Consider the following 23,145-nt stretch of genomic DNA (forward strand, 5'->3'; position numbering starts at 1 on the left):
GCTCTATGTGTACAAATAGGAGAATTTCCCCTCACTTTTTTCAGGTAGTCTTTATAAAACAGAGGAGAATCCAAAACTGTACGGAGAAAAAAAGCCCCAAAAACCAAACCAGAAAAACAAACAAAAACCCAAACTAAAATCCACCAAAAACCCCCAAAGAAAATCTCCTGACCTGAAATTCTCTTCAGAAAGCCAAATGTCAAAGGAAAATTCAGTTGTGTATGTGGGTGCTAATCATGGAAGAGGGATGTGATCTCAGTCTGTGCTGTTGTTGGTTTGTTGCAGAAAGCAATTTTATAACACTCCTTTTTATGTTGATCTAAAGTGTGTTTGAGTGCCAGGTAATACTTTAAAATGCTGTTCTATAATTAGAACTATGTAGAAATTTCTCAAGCTTATGGCTAAAACTCTTGGAATTAGTAGCAAGGCTTTTTTGTTCCAAAGAGATAAAGTAACTAAAGACCACGGGTGTTAGTTTTCAAATGTGACCTGCTGTTTGTTTTAATTGTTTTATGCAGCTTTTTTTCATCAGTTTACTTTTTTTCTGTTTTGTTTGGTGAAATGGCTTTTTATTGGTATGTTTTCTTAATGCTGTAAAATAGGAAAACAATTAAAAAGCCATTATTCTTTAATTTTATATGTTTTGCTGTCTCTTTCTCTCCAGACTGTAAGTCTGTTTCTCCCTTTATAAACAGTTGGACAAAAAGCAATTACTAGACATACTGATAACAGCAAATAAGAGAACATTTTGCACCTTGGAGATCTGTTATAAGACAGCAATTTTCCACTTCATTGACTCACAACTGTTTTATTTTCTGCAGTAAACTCAAAAAACCAAGTAGTTTTTTGAACAGAATTCATCAAAAATTTCATTATTTTTTAATTAGATATAAATGCTTGGATTAATTGAAACAGTGCAGTGGTGTAGGATCAGTAGAAATTGCTGGTGCAGATACCCTCCTGGAACAAAAGTTGGGAGAAGTAGGATGATTTGTGAACACTGCTTTTTATTCCAGCCCTTAGGTTTTTGAAACTTTTTTTTCCAAGAGAATGGATATTCCATATAGAGAGATAAATTTCCCCTTAAAGGGTCCTTAGAGAACAACATTTTAAAATGACACAAAAAGCCTTTAATATAAATTATTATCCCATAGCAACACAGGGTACCTACAGAAAAAGCAAAAAGAAACAATCCCTTTGATCAGAGAACAGTTAATTAGTGAAATATTGAGAAGAATTGATCAGGAAAGCAAGTTTCAAAAATTCTCACTGAAGGTGAAGTTTGCTGATGAAGACATTGCAAAAGGAACTGGGACATAGAGCAGTGACCTAAAGATGGGTACAGTAAAAACCTGCAATTCAGGATGTATTTGCAAATCAAAATGATAGGGTAGGAATAGAATAAATAGAAAGAGGAGATGGAGAATCAGAAAGTGAAAAATAGAATCAGGAATTAAATAAATATTCAATGGCTCTGTGAAGCATGGAGATATTAATAATACCTTCTATATGCTCTTCTGCCTGACAATATAATTGTTGTCAGTGATGCACATGGGATTCTGTACCACCCCTCACTTTTGACTAAAACAAGTTTTTTGATTTTAGTCCTTTCACTTGAAAAGTTTTGATGAAGACATTCTGGTTATGTTCTGAGAAGGTACAAAATACAACTGAAAAATAATACTTTCAAGACCTCTGTTGTAGACTGAGAGGAGACAAACATGATGATATTATGTATCATGGAACAGCAAATGAAAAATAGAGATAAGTTTGTCCTAATTTTTGGATACTGATGAGAGTGGCTCATCATAATGGAGATAAAAAGCATTTTTATGGGATTTAATGGGGATAAGCATTTGCAGGAGACTGATGTGGAAAGCAGTCTGGAAATAGTCTGAGTTGATATTGTGTGATAATATAGGATGGGAAATGTTTGTGTCCATAAAAAGAAAAGAAGAAAATGGGAGGGGGAAGGTTGAGGAGAGAAAAATCTGTAAGGCCAAGTGAGATCGAACAACTAATATGAGGAAGAGGAAAATGTGTCTGGAAGGAAGAGTGGCAGGATGTGGGGGAAGGAAAGTTCTGGCCTTGCTGAGAAACAGAATGAAAAGAAAATGAGAAAGGGAAACCCAAACTTTGAGGCTAAGAGCATATGGGGAGATGGGAGGAGGGTATATATAGAATAATACCAGAGTGGATTGTGGGAGATCGGAGACTTTTGCCAGCTTTCTCCCTAACAGCAACCTCTGTGTCATAAATTCACCAGGTGTGGTGGGAGAGATAACAAATTAAAAAAAAAAAACAAAACCAAGGAAGACACTAAACTGTTCAGGTGAGGAGCACAGTATCATTCTCCATCAAAGGGCCTGGATGGCCTCTGTTGTGAGGAAGGAATAAGAAGCTAGAGTGTGAAGCACTGAGGATCACTCAGGGAGCTAGATAAGCAGATAATAAAAATTATGGATGTTTAGAGTGGAGGAAATGACAGTAGCAAGGCTTCAGTTGGTAAAAATGAGCTTTGTGCCCTGACCTTGCTGGAGAGCCCCTGGGAAGGGGAGGAGTGAGTTAAGATGACCAAAACTCCACTCTCAGTAATTAAACAACAAAGATTTTTTTATGTGTGTAGCTGTTACTGCAGATGGTGATAAGTTAACAATTTACTGTCACAAAATAAAGGGGTTTACAGTAATACAGGATCTAGCAAGTACACAGAGTCTTTTACTGCAATGCTGATGAAAAATAGAGGAGGGCATATTTTCCATAATAATTAGGTATTGGGGGTGCAGTGGATGAAAGCAGTTCTGGTGAAAATTTTCTGATCCCAAGATGTACTGGAAGAACAAAAAGAGTGAGAAAAATAAAATGCAGTTATAGCATCAGCATAATAACAGATTTTTAAAGGTTGTTAATACGTTTAGATCATGAGTTTGTCCCTTTAGTCTGTCGTGGTGAATGGAAATTGCATTTAAGAAGATATTGGAAAATGTAGAAAAGTTGTTAAAAGAAGAAGACCCAAGAGAAATCTGGATTATGAAGACTGCTAAATGAAGGGCTAAATTTGTGAATTGTGCACCATATAATCTCTTTTCTCTATTGAAGTGCTTGGTAGCTTTGGTAACACTGTAAGTGGGGTTATTTCAGCATCCCATAGGTGTGATCAGTTAGTGTGATTAATCTGTGACGTGAAAAAATTGGGATTTCTAAATTCAAACTGTGTTTATCATGACTGGGATTCTGTCTCTTAAGGTTAAAGGAATTAGGCATATGCCTTCAAAATACTTCAGAGAAATTTATTAATATAAAGGGAAAGTCTGGAATGCTGGAAAGGTATTGAGATTGTGTTGCCAATAATTTAGTTGTCTATAAAATGCACAAAAATTAGAACAAATTAATAACTGTATTTGGGCTTCAGAAAAAGATGTTTTAATATTGCATGCTAAAAATAAACGTAATTTTTTGAAATTCAGTAAAGCAGACAAGTTGAAAGAAGAATTTTTTTTTTTTTTAAATAAAACATCATGTTAAATTAATGCCAGCAAGAAAGATTAAGAAGAAAACGTGTTGTTATTTCATGCTGTTTAATTAGAGGAAAGCACAACTGATTTCTAGTTTAGAAAAGAACATACATTTATCTAGCTATTTCTTAAGGAGTAATAAATCTGAAGAGTTACAGGTTGGGGTTTTGTGTATTCTGGGGGCGATGTGGGGGTGTGTGTGTCTGAAATTCAGTCCCTCTGTCAGCTAAAACAGAGAATTCTTAGGTAGTCCCATCAAAACAATGTAATTGTTAATGCAGACAAATAATGCAGCATATCCAATTTTGTGTAGAGGAAAACTGTACAAGGATCTAATAATTACCTCTTACTAGATGAATTATGGAATGAAATTATGACAGGAGGGTGTTTTCCCTCTCCTTGAAAGGAATCAAGATGAGGTGTAAAATCCTAGAATAAGACTGGCAAATTTAATTAATAAATTTTGACATGTCTTTGACCTCATGATAAATTTGATAAATTAGCTTTTTTTAGTGTCTATTTCTATTAATTGTCATCACACAAAACAAAGGAATCCCTCTCTGCCCATAAAAACCATGCACCTGTTTGGGTCCCAACAAGCTCTAAATGTTTTTAGGGAGCACTTGTGTTGCTCTGTCATTACAAATATTTTGCCCTAAATTAGAAAAATAGATTATTTCAATGTGTGCAGTTCTGGTTTTTTTTAGTGTGCATTCATTCATTAAGCTACTCATCCCTTTTAATCAGTGGATTTATGAGAACTCAGAACTCTGACAAATCAGTAATATACTGAAAATGTTAAAGAGGAAATAATGTGCTTTGGGGAAAAATTTGCTGGGGTCAGGAGGAGGAAGAGACAAGACAGAATCTCAGAGGAAACGCTCTGCTCACCCTGAAAAATGGCAATTTGTTTCCAGATAATGTTCATTATGTTTTCTAATGGAGACTTCACCCTGGAAATTCAGTAGGAATGCTCTTCTTGTCCCTCTGTATGTGTGATCTCTGTCTAGAAGCCCAAGCACCCTGAGTAGAAATAACGCAAGTATCAGGATTGATGGAAAAGTCTCTTTAGAAAAGCTTTTTATGCACGTTGAATTCTCCTGCTGCAGAAGTTTCCTTTGTGCAGAATAAAAACTGTCATCATTCATGTGCTAGTATTTAGATTAATAGCATGCTTCCCTTCTTCAGTCTCTGGGATGAGGATTCAGGATGCTGAAATATTAGATGTGCTGAAGTGTGGCAGTGGAGAAACTCATCAATTCAGAATGCTCAGAGAGAGGCGTTTTTAGTTGAGTAGAACATTCTGACTCGAACAGGGGACACATCTCCAGCAGGCAGGAATTAATACTTGGATGTTGATAATGTCGAATGACCGAACGTCTCTTTTTCTAAATATAAACAATTATTTTGGAAATGCTTGTGATGCTTTTTCAAAAGTGTGTTGTTTGCAGAAGCCACAGTAATGGCACAGTGACTTGGTGCTCTGTATGATTGCTCATTCCTTGCATGGAAAAGGTTAAAACAAAACACGTCATCCTGGTTTTCATATTTCTAGTTTGTAGATTCCTGTTTGATCTATAACTAGAGACAGTGTCTCATTAATGAATGGCTTTTCTTCAGAAATGAATCTCTTACATTTTAAGGTCCATTCTTTAAAAAGAGGAAATAGTTGCTGAGTTTTAGAAGCAAAGAATTGCTTTATTTTGCAAATTCTGCTTTTGAGTTTGCTCTCTCCGGAACTGGCATCTCAGTTCTGGTTTTTTAAATACTCTTTCAAGCATACACCTAATTAAAGTATTGAGCTTCATCCTTTCCTCCTTTTCTGAAGGATGCAGATTCAGCCTCTTCCATGTGGTGGGTGTGGGTGGGAGAGGAGTGGTGGAAGTGTGAGTGGATCTAGTGCAAATAGATGGAGAAGGCAGCAGGTGGGAAGATTGGGAGACAAAGAGCTTGGGGTCTCCTTAAAGAGTCTGTGACTACCCTGTGTGAGGCAAGTAAGTTCATGCTTTGAAGACAAGGCAGACAATTGAAAATGGTTTTAGGTTAGTGGTTGAGCATGATTGTGCTCTGAAATAAATGTAGCTATTTTCCTTCTTTCTTCATTCATTCATTCTTTTTGGATTAGGTTTTACTCAGTATTTTTCTTCTTGAAACATTGATTTAGACTCTTCAGAATTCTCAGGGTCATCAGAAAAACAGCAATAAAGCTGAATTTGCAGACATCATAACTATACTGATGCTGTTTAACATGTTTCCTAAAAATACTTCAGGTCTCGTTTTTCTCTCTGCACAAAGAATATTGGGTTCCATTTCATTTATTCACCTATTGGACTCTTGATTATTGGGATCAGGCACAGATCTGTTTCCAGGTATCCTAATGATGTAATCACAACTTCATGAACTTCTTCTAAAAACAAGCTGAAAAATCTGATTCCAATCCTGGTAAACCCTGTAGAAAGGGAAATGGGTTTCAGTCATAGCTGCAGTTTAGAAAGGAAAGAAGATGATAAGCTGATTATCATTCTGAAAGATTTTATTAAAGCTAAGGGATGAAAACCCATAGAGGTGACACAAAAGGGAGAATGTCTTTACACAAGGCTGGTGCTGCTGATATTTTCTGTGTTTTCTGTTCTGTTGTAAACTGCTGCAGGAAATTCATGCCTACTGCATCTTCCAGAGGGTTTTGTATCACTGTGTGTGGAAAGTGGCATTAGTTTTGCAGAATGCTGCAGGCTCACAGTGTTTTAATTGTTTCAAAAAGCAGCTGAACAAATTCAGGGAAGAAAAATCCATTAAAAGCAATTAAATATGAAGACATTTTGTCTGGCTTTAGAAACCTTTGAACCACAAATCACTGGAGGTTGGAAGGGTATTCTTGTGAGGGGGAGGCTTAAAATAATGATAGAAAAATGAATGAAGTTACATGTAACAGCAACATTTTTTAAGTTCAGTGTTACTTCTGAATTGTATGATAGCCTGTCCCTTTCCTCCAGGATCACCTATTGGGAGCTGTATTTCCATTTAGTGATGGTGTCTTTACCTTTTGGACAGGAAGGATGATTTTCTGATTAAATGCAATCATTGGATGTTGTCTGGAGCAGAATTACTCAGTGAAGCTATACAAGAATTCAAGAATTTCAGTACACTATCTCTTCTCTCCCCCTGAAATCCATAAAAATACAGTAATATAAATGACATCTTCCATCTAGCTCATAATGGAGTGTTATAATCCTGTCTCAGTTCTGGTTTTGATCTCAGAATCTGGGCAAACAGAGCCCTCTGTCTGAATCACGCAAGAAAAGCTTGTCTTGAAGGCACATCATTTCACTCAGGATGAGTGAGAGTCAGAGGAATGTCAGCCTTTTTCTCTCCTAAACTTTCTTCCCTGTGCATTGTTGTCAGACAGATTCCTTGAGAGTCTCTCCTGGATCACCTTGGCTGTAATGCCCTCTTTTATAGAGGGAGAACCTGTAGTTGCTGCTTTTGCTGCTGATTTTTTGTGACCAGGGCTTTCATTAAAGAGCAAATGGAAACAAACAGATGATGAATGTCATTTGTGAGGTCAAGACAAACCCAGATGGGTGCTGTCACAGGAAGGCAGCTTGTCTTAAACTGAGAATAAATATTAAGCACTGATTGGAAAAACAGTACACAATAAAAATGTCTCTAAAAGGATGCAACAGATACTTCTGGAATTTTTAAAAAATGCTGCTGTTCAGTGATTGTCCTAATTCTAGTGCTTTGCTAGACATGTAACTCCTAATTCCTGTGGCATCTTTCTGTGCTCCCTGTTAACTAACCTCTCTGAACCTTGATTTTTTTGTCTTCCTCTGGAATTCTGGTTGTGTATTCTTAGTCTTGCAGCCTGTACATACAGACTGGGAGATGTGTGTGTTTTGGTGATTGAAGTTCAGGAGCAAGTGCTAGGGCTAGGACTTTGTTACATGTCCAGAACACAGGGAGTCACTGAGGTATTGGAGCAGTGTCTTGAAGCACCTATTTTTTCCATGGTGACTCATTGTTCTGGCTATGAAAAGAAGATGGTCAACAGTTTTGTAATTATTGGGAAGAATGTCCCGAATAATCTGCCAAGTCGACAAGGGATTACTCTGTCTCAGGTGAAAAAAAACTTCCTGTCTGTGTTGTGTCAGACAAGTGTGAGGTGAAAAACAATTCATTGGTCTGGGCTATCAAACCCATCTAAATCCAGAAGCATTCATTTTCTGCTCAGGCACTTTGGTAGATTTGGCTTCTAAAAACAGAGAATGAAGGGTGGGGTGGCTGTGTGTAAGAAAGTGATGGATCTTACAAAGCCATGTTAAGGCAAAATCCTTGATACAGAAACTCTCACTTCACTTAAAGGCAGGTAAATAAGACAGGACTGAAACAGATTGTTAGCTCGAGATTTCTCTTTGTTTACTGAAAAGGATCTGAATTTTAGGCCTGAAAAGTATTTGTTGGAGGCTAGGCACATAGTGAAGGCACTAAAGAGGTTTAAAAGTGCTTGAGAGATGTAATGAATTATTAAGAGAAACTGAGAAGTAGAATATGGTAAAATTAGATAAGTAATTACCACCTTAAACAATTAAATATGGCCAGGACTGCCTAAAGCCCATCCTAAAGTGGATGTGTTTGAGTTTTAGCACGGGATCAAATGTGATACTGTAAACATGTCAAAAAGAGTGGAGTAGCAGAAAACTTCTTAGCCTAAATGATTCTGCAAGACATCAGGAACAAATTGGACCTTCCAGAAAATGAATCTGTCTTCTCTTCTTTGCCCTGATGTTGATCCTGAAGAGTCTCTTTAGGGTCCCTGCCTGCCGTGTTCCCTGTCTATCAGAGTGGCATTCTATGGCTATGGTTTACCTCCCAAGGAGTAAGTTTTTTCTATTTTACATTGGGAATTCTTTCTGGCAGAGCAGTACTTGGATGCCCTTAATTCCCATAATCTTCCTCTGTTAGTCCTTGTTCTCCTGTAGGTTTGAGAGACAGGTTTCTTCTTTTGTTAAGCAAAGTACTGTAAAGAGATTGATAATTTCAGGGTAGGATGATTATGCCTCCCCATTTTGAGCTCTGCTAAGTGACCACAAGGTGACAGTTCCAGGTTTATGAAGCTGCTCACATCATTGTCTTCCTGCCCTGGACTTGTCTTTCTGTGAGTGTGATTTACTTCATCTTTGATATCTGCAATTAAGGAATGCTCCTGAAATTGCATGGTAGTAGACAACTGGACTTTAAGAGAAAGTGTAAGAAAGCTGTAAAGTATTTTTTTAAATGTTACTTTAAATAAGAAGGTAGATTCAGATTGCATTGTACAGTAATCATGTATTCAGAAAAGATGGGAAAGAAAAACCACACATTTTTGATCTAAGAAAATGAATGTAAATCGGTGTATATTAGACAGTGTCATGGAAAAGTTGTAAATGTGGGACTGGTATAATGATTTAATGATTTTAATGTTTGGAAGTGAAAGTGAGTATTTATTTTCTAAAGGAGAAGATAAATTTTGTATGTTAAATGATACAAATTTAAAGTACAGAAAAAGATTTTGGAGAATTATGATAGCAAGTGGAGTTTCATATGACATGTTGATATTTTTAAACAGTAGCATTTGAAAGTATTTGTATCCACCATCTCACAGCTCACAGTCTTGAGGGCACTGGCCTGAGTATCAGAAAAAGTAGAGTATGAAGAAAAAGTTACAAGCCCAAACAGTATTTGCTTTAATAAAGAACAGTATAGAAGCCTGTACTGGAAAGGATGGTCTTACATAAAGGATAAGTATAGTTCAGTGTGACATTTTGCTAGAATCCAGTCATCCTCCTCTCTAAAGCAGAACAGCAGAATGAAATTTCAGATAAATCACAAAAGCATATCCAAGAACTTTGTGCAGAGGAGACAGACAGGAGGGAGGGTGAATCTACACCTGCCATGGAGACAGGTTAGAAAGGGATTCTGCTGACTCTTGCAAGAGTAAGGGGGTGTCCACTCACACTGAGGAGCAGCAATTACAATGTAAAATTAATTTGTGGAACTCAGCAAGGTGTCTTTAAATAAGAACTCTCTAGAGTCTTTCAAAAGTACTTTGAATTACCAGGGGAGGAGAAAATGCCTGTGTGATGGTGTTGGTTAATTTGCCCTCTTCTTGTCCTCTTGTCCCTCCTCCTTCAGGCTGTCAGCTGAGTTTGGGAATAAACTGCCCCTGAGGAAAAGATTTTAAAAGCTACCAGCTTACTTAGTAAGGTGAGGTAGTAGTGAGAAATGAAGAAATGCTGGTGGATTTAAAAATGGTTCAGTTTCTGATCCAGGACAGTCGTGGTGTTTCCATTTGCAGTTTTTCAGAGTTAATTTTTCAGAAATGAAACTGTTGACAGAAGTAATTAAGTAAAATCAGGTACAGCAGCAGTGGTGCAATGGTAAGGAGAGGAGGGATTAATGAGGGAGGAAAGCAATTTGAGCTCTGGAGCAGACGAGGAAAGAGCTGCAGTGCAGAGTAAGCAGAGATGGGGAGGGCAAAAGAAGTGTCCTGTCATTTGGCTTGTTTGTATTTTTTTGTTGTTTTGCCTTTAGAAACCGGTGGCTCTTAAACTCACTAGTCTATATATTCACAGAGTGGGCTGAAAATTTACTGAGGTACAGTTTTCTGTTAAGAAATGATGATTTGATGGAATTGAAATGCTCTGTGGGAATGGTTGGTGGGCTGCCCAGCTGCTTTGCTCCAGTCTTGGCTGCTGGCCATCCAGTCTGCTCCCCCAGCTGCCTGTCATGTGGGCCTGCTGCCTTGGCTCTTGTATCCCATTTTAAGTATTTGTACATTCTAACAAATAAAACAGCAAATCACCAATTAGAACACCAATTAGCCATCACTACTTAACCAACTACAGTCTTAATTGGACAGTCATTTTCAGTAATAATTGATTGATCCCTAACTAGCAAGCATTAATCAATGATCTTGCATTTCAGTACTTGAAACAAACCTTTAAAAAATTGACACATTCTTGTTTAAATTTTTGATACATTTGTAAGAATACATAAAATACATACCCAAAAATATGCTATCGGATAACACTTTCATTTTTAAGATGTTCCTGATTAATGTAAAAATAAAGTCAAAATCAAAACAGCTAGGGAGTTTTTTTTCTGAAGCTGATACTCGGAATTTTTGTTCCAAATGTGGGATTTTGTTCAGTTTGCAGTTTACAGAACAAACTGTTTTTATGCTGGAGCTAATGAAGCCTGGGCAATGACGAGCTGGTGTCTGTTGTCCTTTCACACCTCCTGTCCTTCCTTCTCCCACTTAAGCACACACAAACTGAAATTCCTCTGGTTTTCCTAGTGAAGCATCCTGAATGACATCTTGTTTCCTACGGCATCTCTGAGCAGGAAAAGCACATGCTTGATTTAAAGCTGTGCTAATGGACTAAGTGTCTCTTCCCAAAGAGGAGAGAGTAATTTAGCTCTGTGTGCTTTCTGAAAGTAGGCCTTGGTTTGGGGGCTCTTTTTCCTATCCAACAGTCATTTTCAGTGACATTCCTCCAGTTTTTCATCTTTGAGAAGTCTTGGTTTCTCTAAAACTCATTTGAAGGCAGCTAACAGGTTCAAGAGTTACTCAGCTGGAAAGAACAACATAAAAGCAGCAACAGCAATCCTAGGGGACTTGGTTAAAAATTAACCTTTGAATTTTTCCATTAAGCAGAGTTCCAGATTCAGCTGGGTTTTGTTACTGCCCAGCACAATGTAGCTTAAGATTCGAGGGGAACAACGATAAAGGGTTTTGTCATTTAATTTTATGTGATTATTTTCCTTTGGTTTTTGCTGGTCTGTTTGTGTGTATTTGAATCTCTTTATAGTCATTCATGCCTTAGTATATTCAGCTTGTCCACTCCCATTTTCTATGGAGTGCGTGAGGAAGAGCAGCTGTGTAATTAATGATAGCAAGGCTTTTTTCCAGCACTAGTGATTCTCCAGCAGTGAGAAACTGACAGGGAAATAATGGGGCTACTTGTCAACTCAGTGGGATTCCTATTCTTGCTGGAACGGGTTGGAAAAATGGTGAATCAAGGACAGAAAATTCCATACTAGTAGTTCTACTTTGTAAAATGTTTTGAAGGTGATGGATATAAATGATGATGATCACTTGCCATATGAAGGAGAATAAAACATTTCAATAAACTGTCCAGATGCCGTAATCCAAAAGAGATGTTTCAGTAATGTTTGTGTGTACATGTGAAGCAGCATTAATTTCTGTACTTCGTAAACATTAGTGAGGAGATCTAATAGCTTTTGTGAGTTCACTATATCTACATGGGAAAGAGGAAAGGTAAATCCTTTAGTAAGTATGAAATAAGAGCAGTACTCATCAAAGAAAAGCAGAGGTTTAGAAGACCTGCTCAGTATTTAATTTGCTTGTGCTGATCAGTATTTGGGCCCCACCTCAAGCGTATTGGCAAAATAAGGAAGTGCCTACAGCACACCATGGTGAGGGAATCTCTTTTTCTGTCTATGTGATAACGTTTGTTTTCAAGAACAGTTCATCCTGACTTGAAGGAAGTTGGGTAAAAAGGAGAAGAATCATGCATGGATAACTAGGATGCTCCTGACAAAACTCAGGCATAAAAAGGAAACATACAGAAGAAACAGGCAGGAGCAAGGATCGGTGACTCTGGAGGAATACCGAGATACCATCCCAGCATCCAGGGATCACATAAGGAAAGGCAAAGCCCACATGGAGTTGAATTTGGTGAGGGATGTGAAGGGCAATAAGAAAGTTTCTGCAAGTGTATCAGCAGCAAAAGGAAGATGAAAGAATATGTAAGTCTGCTGCTAAATAAGGCAAATTACAAAGGATATGGAAAACACTGAGATACTTAGTATTAGCCTTCTTCACCTTTACTGGTAGGACTCACCTTCAGGATTCCAATGCCCTTGAGACCAGTTGGCAAGTCTGGACCCAGGAAGACTTGCTCTCGATAGACGAGGATCAAGTTTGGGAACATTTAAACAAACAAATACATACAAGTCCATGGGACCTGATGGGATACAGCAGTGAGTGCTGAGGGAGCTCATCTCTGTCACTGTGAGACCACTCTTAATTATCCTAGAAAGGTCATGGTCAGGGGGAAGGTTCCTGAGGCCTGGAAGAAAGCAAATGTCACTCCTGCTCTTAAGAATGACAAGAAGGAGGATCCAGGGAGCTACCGGCCGGTCAGCTTCACCCCCATCCTTGCAAAGGTGATAGAGCAAATTATCCTGGAAACTGTTTCCAGCACATTCAGGGCAGGCAAGTCACTGGAAGTAATCACCACGAATTAATGAAGGAGAAATAATGCTTGATGAACCTCATAGCTGTTTGCAACACAATGAGTAACTTGGTGGAGGGGATGAGAGCCACAGATACTGTTTGTATTTACTCTAGGAAGGCTTTCCACACTGTCTCCCATGATATGCTCACAGACATACTGATGAAATACAGACTAGATAAGTGGTCAGTGTGGTAGGTGGAAAACTGGCTCACCCGGGCTCAGAGGATTGTGATCATCAACTGTCATGGTCAAATCCCAGATGGCAACTTTAGTACCACGCAGCCACTTGCTTACTACCTCCTTTCCCCTGGTGGAAACGGAAGAGGAATCAGGGGGAAAAAACAAAGGGTAAAACCATTTGGGCTGAGAGAAGAACAGTTTATTTAAAGTGAAATGAATTAAAACACCATAATACGAATGGTAATATTAACAATAATAATGATTTTAACAAAAAGGAGAGGGAGAAAGCAAAAACCCAAGATACTCAAGCACTGAACAATACAATTGCTCACCACCCACTGAGTGGTCTCTGACTGGCCCCTCCTGGCAACTCCTCTGTGTTTATATACTGGACATGACTTTGTATGGTATGGGATATCTCTTTGCCCAGTTTGTATCAGCTGTCCCAAGCCTTCTTCTTCCCTGCGACACTGAAAAGTCTTGACTTAGGGCAAACATCACTCAGTAACAACTAAAACAGCTGTGTGTTTACATTATTCCCATCCTAAATCCAAAGCACAACACTATGCCAGCTACTAAGAAGAAAATGAACTGTATTCCAGCCAAAACCCAGGACATATCACAAAGTCCAGCTGGAGGCCAGCTATTAGTGGTTTACCCAATGGGTTGAGAGTGGGGCCAGTGCTCTTTAGCACCTTGGGTTAATGACCTGTGTTGCGGGGTAGAGTGCACCTTCAGCAGGGCTACAGAGAGTAGCAAACTGGGAAGAGATGACACAGTTGTGCTGCTGTCCAGAGGGAGCCAAACAGCCCCCAGGAGCCTCATGGTGTTCCACGGAGGCCAAGTCCTTTATCTCTGGAGGAGCAGCCCAGTGCACCAGCACGGCCTTGAGGCTGGAAAGCCGCTTTGCAGGAAAGGCCCTGGGGCTCCTGGTGCATGAGCTGGCAATGAGCCAGCAAAGGCAGCCAGTGGCATCCTGGGCTGCATAAGGCAGAGCATGGCCACCAAGCTGAGGGGTGATCCTTCCTCTCTACTGAGCCTTGGTGTGATGCATGTGCAGTTCTGGGTCTAGTGCTGGGCTCCTGAGTAGAGTACTGGGGAGATAGTGGAGCAAGTCCAGTGAAGGGTCGTGGGGCTGTTTAAGGGCATGGAACCTCTCTCATACAAGGAGTGGAGGGCTGAGAGAGTTGGGGTTCTTCAGCCTGGAGAAGAGAAGGCTCAGGAGTGTCTTGTCCAGTTTTACAAATAAATAGAGCCGGAGTCTTCTAGGTGGTGCCTAGTGAAAGAAGGAAAAGCAGCAGGCACAAATAGAAAACACAAAATTCCTTTTAAACACATGAAAATGTATTTATTTATTTAATTGTGATGGTGATGGGACAGTGGAGAAGGTTGCCCAGAAGGTTTGTGGGGCCTGTATCCTTGGAGGCAGTCAACCCAACAGGACTTCATCCTTGGAATGCTCTAGTCGTCCCTTCCTTCAGCAGAGAGTTGGGCTAGGTGATCTCTGAAAAGATTGTCTGTTTCTGTGCAAACGTTGGACAAATTGGTTTAGTTAAAAAGCATCCGGTCTCAAGTATGGCTTTCTCTTTGGAGTCATGAGGGTGTTTTTTCGTGAAGTCATGTATCATACAAAATAAATTAGAAGCTTTGTGATTGTTAACAGCATTCAGGGAATCTGTAGGGAGAGTATTAAATTTGGTTAGATGAATCATCTCTATGAAATGTCTGTCAAGGTAAATTTAATCTTTTGTGTGTTGCACAACACCTTTGCTCACTTGATTAATTTCAGAAAAATGCTGTTTCCTGTTAAAATACTTAAATTATTGAGAATATTTGTATCAAGTGAAAAATGAAGATGTTTACATCAAGTGAAATTTTATAAGTTTCAGTGGAAAGATGCCCTTAGCAATGATCACAGTTTAGACATTTGCTTGACATTTATGTGACAAACTTGGAGGTACACTAGTTGTTCAGAAGTCCCTTTTGCCAAGGGACCTAGGTTTATTTATGGATAAAGAAATACCTGGTTTGCAAAACTGCATAGATTCTATCATTAGTGAAGAGGATTTGAGTTATTTAATGTTGTGTTTTGTCAGTTTGTCTTTCACAGGACAGCACTCCCTTCAAACTAGTTGTGGCACAGTGTATTATTCAGGAGGGTTTGCAATAATTAATGTCTGTTGAATTAATTGCGGTATCTGGGTTTCAATAATTTTCCAGTAGTCTTGTCTTGATGTACCTGTCCTTCCCTGTGTGTCAAGAAGCTTTTTTCTACAGACAGTGCTGGAAAGCCACTTGGAGGACAACAAGGCTCCCACTTCAGCTTGTTAGCATGTGTTTTGCCATGTGTGTTACAGTCTATGGGTAAAAATGTGGGGATAGAAGTGTTTTGGTGGAGCAGCCATACTCCAGAGAAGTTGAAAGAGTAGTTTTCATTCAGAGGAGAATTAGAGGGAATGTGGAAATGCAGCACTGCTGGGCAATTGCAAAGGGTATGGACAAATGTCGTGTCTTTCCTAAAGAGGAGATGAGTAGGATGGCCAAGACAGTATAGTAATTTCAGAGACAGATACCACTTAGAAGGAAAAAAAAAAAAAAACCCCACAATTTGTAGATGGTGTGGAATTTTTGTTTACTTGATTTTTGGTTTTATTTCTGCTTAACTTCCAGTAAGAATTTTTCTGTGATATGAAAAAAAGGGTAGTTTTTATGAATTAAGAAAGATAGTTTTCTTCTGGAAGTAGTAGGTGTATTTTGGCAATATTTACTCTCTGAAAAGATCTTCTTAACGAAAATGAGGAATTACTTTGTAGCTATTTACCAAGATATTACATATGACAGAATATATTTGTCACAGGAATAATGATTTTTATATATTAATTGCTTTCACTTGGCTACTGGGATGCAGACACCCACCCAGTAACAAATTTGGGACTGTTGTGATTCTTGCTCAAGAAGTAGAGTCGTGCAAGCATGTTAGAGATAGCTGTATTTAAAAATCCTGTATCTAATCTAATCCAGTCTTAACGATCTTCCAGGTACTATAAAGTTTCATGAAGACCTTGAAGAGAACAAAACTAATGATACTAGTTTGCAGTACACACAGGGATCTTAGTATTTTTGGAATGTACAGCACATGCAGATAGGTAGCTCTCTTTTTCATGTTTATACAAATCTAAACAAATTTTATTTGAACCCTCCACTCTTTCTCCTGAGCACATAAAATCCTTGTGCTAGAGCCTGTCAGCTCCCAAAGGCCTGGAGCTGTTTATTCACGGGAGCCCAAGTGGAATTTTTTTATGTGGTGCAAACTCTCCAGGGAGCTGTTACTATGCATTGAGTAGTGTCAGGAGGAAGAATTAGGCACCATAGAGTCAAAACTTTGTATTTTTTTTTTCTTTTTTAAATTTCAGTAAAGAAAGAAACATATTCACACATTTGAATACAAAAGCTGTTCTTTTGCTTTGAACAGGTGGCCAAGAGACCCTGTGACCACAGGATGTGACACAAACTGTAAAACCTTATTTTCCTGGTTAGGCTTTCTGAGGAGCAGTGGCCACCTGTCCACGTGTGTCTTGTGCAGCGTGATGTGATGTGGGCTGGGCTCTGGGTTCCACTGGCACTTGGGCAGCTCAGGAAGGGGCAGTCAGACCCTGCTGGAGGCAATCTAAATACGTCATCAAAGACTTTGTGATTCCTGTCAGTAGTAAGAAAGTGTAAAGCAGTCGCTGGTCTCTCATAAGGGTGCTGAACTTCACCTTTTTTCCGTAGTTTTTGTTCAGACTTCCACTAACTAACTACATGGGAACTTTTTCTTCTCCTGTTTTGGTTATTTTATAGTATGGTGGGATACACTCTGATTTCTGCCTAAATATTATCATCTTTCTAATCAACTGAAAGGTGTATTTTTCCTGCATGAAGAAGGCTGGCCAGAGGCTGTGATGTTATCTCATGTTTATCCACCTTGTACCGACCCATAGATGTTGTTTTCTCTCAAGTGAAATGTTTATATGTGACTTTGGAGGTTTCAGTAATGTTTGAGAAGTCATTGGAGGTTTGATAAGCATTTTGATGGGAGCAGCATAGGCTTAAAGAGCTTTTACTTGTGTTCCAGTCTTTTCCTTGTGCTAATGGTGTTGTTCATGGGGGTTCACAAGTGAACTTGCCTGGGAAACTGATCCAGTTAAAAAATCCTTTTTACCTAGATACTAATAGTTCAGAGCACTTCTGGCATCCAGCTGGCTGTAGTAGTCTAAAAATGATTGTGTCAGCACAAATGAGAGAGGCAGTTCTAGGGAATGTTTATGAATTAGCAATGCTGGGAAACTATGTTCCTTTTTCAGTTTTAAATTGCGAGGACCTGGTTGGAAGCTGCCCTGAGATTGCTTTGAGTTTTTAATGTCTTTTTCTACTCTCTGACTCTCTGGAAGTGCCCATTGAACTGATTTTCATTTGCAAGCATAACATCTGAGTTAATTCCTGTGTTTATGAAACACCAATTTGGAGTCTGTAACGGGCTCTCAACTGTGTGTGGCAGATAAGCGCGTTACTGGTGAAAAACATCTGGACCCAGATGTGGCAGCCAGACGTCTGTAGAGCGAGTCCAAGATGGCTATTTGTGATCTGAATGTGGGAGTGGCCACTTGCTAGCCAGGACAGGTGCATTTTTCTGCCCCTGTGTTTGTAGGTGGGCTGGGCTGATGTATTTCTGTGGGACCTGCTGGCTGCACCCTTGAAAGGTGGAGAAAAAGGCTTGATGTGGATGTGGCCTGAAATGCCTGGAGAACAGAACACATGGAACGTTGGGGATCTGTTTCCACCTGCTGCTTCAAAGAGCCTATAAACCAGTTATTTGAATAGAAGACCTGTGAGATGGGTGGAGTCTTTCTCATTGGTTAATTTTTTTTCCTTGATTGCTTAAAACAAACAAGACCAGAAAGTCTTCATTGTGCTTATTCATACCAGTTACATAAAAAGATACACACAAATACATTTTTGCCTTCTGAGTTACCTGTTCACAAAATGTGTATACCACACTCGTTTAGAAAATAGAATTGAAATGTTGCTCAGCATTAAATAGTGCGTGTAAGTAGCAGAATGCACAATATCAACTTGACAATTTCCTTAAATTGCGTAAGCGTGGAAAATGGAAAGAAGTATTTGAGCCATCTAGTGGTTGGTATGAAACATTTTAACATTTTTTTGGTAGTTCAAAGAAAATGTAAATGATGCCAGCTTGGAAATAGCATTCTAGTTTATCTGCTATTTGGTAGCATGGCTGTAGAACGAAAAAAACCCAAGCATTCAGCTTCAAATTTGAGGCACAGTCTGTTTGGGTTTGTATCTTTTTTTCACTCAAGATTTTAGTGAAAAGAGGTATCTGGTAACAAAAAAAATTAAATTAGAAGTTAGTAGCCAGAGAATACTTTTTGCTAGCATGAGATTTTCATAAATTTTGAGGGTTGTTAGAAAGTTCAAGGAAAGGACTGTACTAAGATAATTTTGTTTTCTGCTTCTCACTGAAAAATGTTTAGAGGGAAAAAATAGGCCTTAAATTCTACCTCAACAGCTATTTATAGCAGGGACTAAATCACAGGAGTAATCTTTACTGGAACACATGGAATGGATATTCTTTGAGAAACTTGTCAGAACTAATAGAGGAAACGGAAAACTGATTTCTTAAGATGGATTGTGTTCCTAGTAAATAGAATCACAGAATCTTATGATTTATAAGAAGGCATTTTGTAGATGAAGATTTGTGTAATGATCACACTTGGTCCTGATCTGCATTAAGCTGTGGTAACATTTCATATTGGCTATTGCCAGTAGGAACTTTGACTGCATGTTGAACTTGATGGTATTCTGCAAAAGCAATGAACTTTATGTGTATCTTGCCTTGAATTATTTGTGGGAGAGTACAGCCATACATTGGGACACTGTGATCTCTTCCAGTCCTTGTGAAACTCCCGTCCGTGTTCAAATGCAGTTTAAAAGATATGTTTTAATATTAGTTTATTAGATTGGTTTTAAGATTATCAACAGGCAGTAATAATGGTGATATGTATGGTTAGAGCTATAGCATTTCAGAACAGGTAAATTCATGATTCATACTGACAATTCAGAATTTGCACCTTTACATTTGAAGTGAAGTATTACTGGTACAAATACTAAATCTTGCCCTGTTTTTTATTGAGAAGAGAGCAGCAGTTTAAGATGTTTTTAAGGTCAGTCTCAAAAGACTTAAGGCCAAAGGAGAATGAGGAAAAAAAATGGTAAAACCAGTCACAGAACAAAGGACAGAACAGTAATGGTTTATTTGTAGTGCTGTGAGTACCATCTGAAAGCTTTATGTGAACTTGATAAATAAATTACATTTTGACAAATAGCTTGCATCTTGGTTCTGTTGTGCCTTGAAAGTTGGTTATTGTTAACCCTTAGCATCAAAATATCAGGGAGATTTTTCTGAACCTCTTAACTTTCTTGGACTGTGAATTCTAATAGTTTCATAAGAGGAAGTAAAATTCTTTGCAAATTGAAGAGTTTTTAGTTGTCTGGCATATTTCTGTTTGAATTTTGCAGTGTGGCGATGAAGGATTTTTGTGATCACTGTTAATCTCAATCTCTACAATGATCAAAACTTGATTGAGATTCAGAATATCAGAGGGGGACACTAGACAGTTTTGTTAAATTCTGTCTTACAGATGAGCTGACCTGAAGACAGTGAAGGCTACTGGCATGCTGTATTTTGTAGGCTTCCATGTTGCAGACATGAAAATCTGTCTTACTTCTTCATTTAAAATGACTTTCCAGTCAGGGCATTACGTGTGCTCCACTTTTGAGCTTGCCTTCTTCCTGGTCTCTTGCTGCCAGAGCATACTTGGAACGTGGAAACAAGACGGAGTAGGGAATTGGAGATCTTTTGTCTTTATGATGTCGGTGTTGGGCTTTTGTTCAATTAAACAGGAATGTGGGTTTCTGGTAGTATTAAAGTGACCTCTTCTATTGTTTATGCACTTCCCTCTCCACTCCTCCTCTTAACATCTTCCAGTGTTCTGATTGCTGTAGTATCTGGTCAAACCACAGCATTTTCCTGGAAGCTGTCCGTTGCTGAAGCTATGATCCAGCTGCCTTCATGAAGGAATCTTTGACATTTCCCTGGTCTTAATTTGCATTTAGAAGAGGCAAATGAGGGATAATGAAATTGTCATATTGGATTCTGTTTCTGATGAATGCTGCTCTTTGAATTGTCTTCTGGTTACCAGTTATTTTGTAGGAGAAACTTTGTTATAACTTTTATATTTGACTTGGATTGAGGTCATAATTAGGATTCCTTTTGTGGAACTCCTTAGAAATTTGACTTGTTAAGAACTGCATGCAAGTGGCAGAGAGATTATCTTGAAGTGCAGTCTGCAGCAGTTGAAATTCCAGCTCTTATCCATGTGTCAGAGCTTTGGGATATGTATACCTGGTCTCTCAGAATAAGAATTATATATGAGAAAAGCCTAAAAATATGTCTTAGGCAGCATGTACAATGTCTCCTGTAAATAATGGAATAGTTCTGCTCAATAAAAAACAAATGTGCTATGGCATAACTTTGCAAAAGAAAAAGCAATTTGTTTATTTTTTCTAATTTAGGATATATTTAATAATTATTTGTGGAACTGGATAGTTAAACATTGATTAAATATTGTTAATGATTTCACTTTAGAAGTAAATCATGGTTTATGTGAAAAGAAGATTGAGGGAAAATGGGTTTCCAGGAAGGAAATGGTTTTTCTTGTTTTGGTTTAGTTTTTCCCTTCTGCAGATAGGGGGATAGGAGATAGAAATTGGATTAATGATGAAGAAATATGATTGTCATAGGTTTGAAGTTCATGGTCTGTATTTTTTGGTATTCAGAAAAATGAAATCTCCTTAAGCATATTTTCAGATTCATTTAATTAATGTTCTACATTAGACACTGAAATTAGAGTGTGTAGCTTTGTTTTCTTTTATGTGAGTATAAATTACTGTGACTATGAAATGGTGCTTGGTCATAAATTATTTTTTTCATGATATTAAATTACCAAAGATTTCTACTTCATCATTTCCTTCCCTGCTGTTGTACAAGTAGAACAGAGCACATTGGTTTCTCTGATGTAAAAGTACTTAAATATTGTTGTTACTCTCCAAAATAGCCCCTTTTTTTTTTGTGACCATGGAGAACCACTTTTTTTTTTTTTTTAAGTGTCTGTGTATCTTTTCATTCCTTCTTTTTGCCTCTTCCTACTCAAGGCGAGTGTTAAATACATTTATCTTATAATGGAAATACAATGTCAAAGGATGGATAAAATATTGGAAACTCACTCTTATCTGGGTTTTAAACATTGTTTCTTTTCTTTACAGAATGCTGCCTTTTTATATGGCCTTGGTTTGGTCTACTTCCATTACAATGCCTTTCAATGGTAAGTTGGAATAAGCTGACAGTGTCAGTATTGCGTGCTGTCCCATCAAAGTGTGATTATTTCACCCTCAGTTCAGTGTGAATGTACAGTAGTTCAGTATTGATTTTATTACAGATAGGATGTTTGCAGGTGTTACTGTCCTGAATCACTGTCTGCTTACTGTAACACACTTGGGGCAGCCACAGCAGTGCCTCGAAAAGGAAGGCACTTCCAGGAGAAGAATTTGAGCTCCCTGTAATACAATTCAGCAGTGGGGATGGAGCAGAAGGACTCAACAGGCTTTTGGGAATTGTTGTTATTGATAACCTGTGGCCTGGGTTTGTTGGGAAGCCTGTTTACAGAAACCCTGCTTGGAAAAGAGGTGGCAAAATGGGCTTGTTTACATTTTGCTTGGTAGGCAGAAATTTTGACAGAGCTGCATCAGGTGTGGGGTTTGGATGTGAGAAGCAATAGGCTCTCATGGAATCGGGGTGTTTAAATCTGGTGTAAAAACTCAGGGTTAAAACAGTTGTAATTTGTGTCAGGGCTTACGGGATGTAGCAGGGCTTCTGCTGGGTGTGGTGGGGGTTGGTTTTCAGTTGGGGTTTTGGTTTGGCTTTATCAGTGGTGAGAGTGGTAAATGGAATGGACTCAGTCACTGGGGTCCTGTTGAAAGGTCCTCAGACTTTCATTGGTGTTTATTCCTATGGAGATAATTTATGGGGAAGAAGTCAGAAAGCCGCAGTGTTTAGGTCAGTGCTTTTTCCACTCAGTGTGGACTGTTAGCACAGTAAGTGTGACTTTACTACTTGATTGATTACTAAAAAGTTCCCTTGTGTTACTGAACTAATCCTGACAGCAGTTACGGATGCAGTGAGGGACCACCGACTGAAGGTTGGGAACAATGGAGCAGGATTTCTCCCCCCACCTCTCCTTAAATTGTTTCTGTGTATCTGTAAGGCAAAAGATTTATGTTTTCCTCAGGATAATGTACATAAACTTTTATTCTTCAGATTAAAATAAGTTGGTTAAATCATGAACTCAAAACATGGATTATTTTATCTTGCAGCTTACTGCTTGCTTTATTGATAGTGGTGAAATGAATGCCATGTGCTATACAATTATATTGCATTCTAATTAGCAAGAAAAGAATAGAAAAGTTTTCAGAAATCCTGAGAATCCACTGTTTCTTAAGATTGTGATGAGTCTTCGTTGAATTTTACCAAGTTTCAGAACATTCTAGTTGTTACGCAATCTTGTCTTCATCCTTCAGCATTCAAAAGTATTTTGTGCACCATTTCTTACAAGCTGTATCTTGTTATAGTTTGCACTGTGAAAATGGTAGATAAACTGTAAGATAAATAAGACAAAGCAGTTAGATTTAGAGTAATTAATTTTTGAAAAGCCACCTGTTCAACATAAATTTTTGCCATCAGCAGATCATGCTATTTAGTATTAATAAATTAGGGCTTTGAATTAATTCAGATTTTTCTTCACTTGTTGACAACATGAGTGTAAGCTGATGCCCTAACGTACAGAACTGCACACAGAGCTTATGTTAAGGTTGAGTAGAATAATTGTATTTTCCATTTCATTCATGCAACAAAGTTATGTATAGTGTGGTGCTAAGGACATTGTGTATCATTAAAGTATTGCATACAGTTTCTAAAGGACAAAAATCTAATGTAGGTAAAAACTTACTTGTTAGCAATTCTGAATTTTAAT

The 23,145-nt window shown here is 38.3% G+C and overlaps 1 protein-coding gene across 15 annotated transcripts in view; it reads left to right on the plus strand.

The window, feature by feature from the left end:
* KDM6A (lysine demethylase 6A) overlaps positions 1-23,145 on the plus strand; it is a 151,949-nt gene that overhangs the window by 51,598 nt on the left and 77,206 nt on the right. For all 15 annotated transcript variants that reach the window (XR_005601988.1, XR_005601991.1, XR_005601990.1 and 12 more), the window contains exon 5: positions 21,383-21,441. Coding sequence is in view for 7 of the 15 variants with exons in the window: in XM_039552533.1 (XP_039408467.1) it covers positions 21,383-21,441 (59 nt within the window). In the remaining 8 variants the exon portion in view is untranslated. The remainder of the gene's footprint in view (positions 1-21,382; positions 21,442-23,145) is intronic.

This window comes from Corvus cornix, chromosome 1 (assembly GCF_000738735.6).
Source record: "Corvus cornix cornix isolate S_Up_H32 chromosome 1, ASM73873v5, whole genome shotgun sequence".
NCBI classification, from domain to species: Eukaryota; Metazoa; Chordata; class Aves; order Passeriformes; family Corvidae; genus Corvus; species Corvus cornix.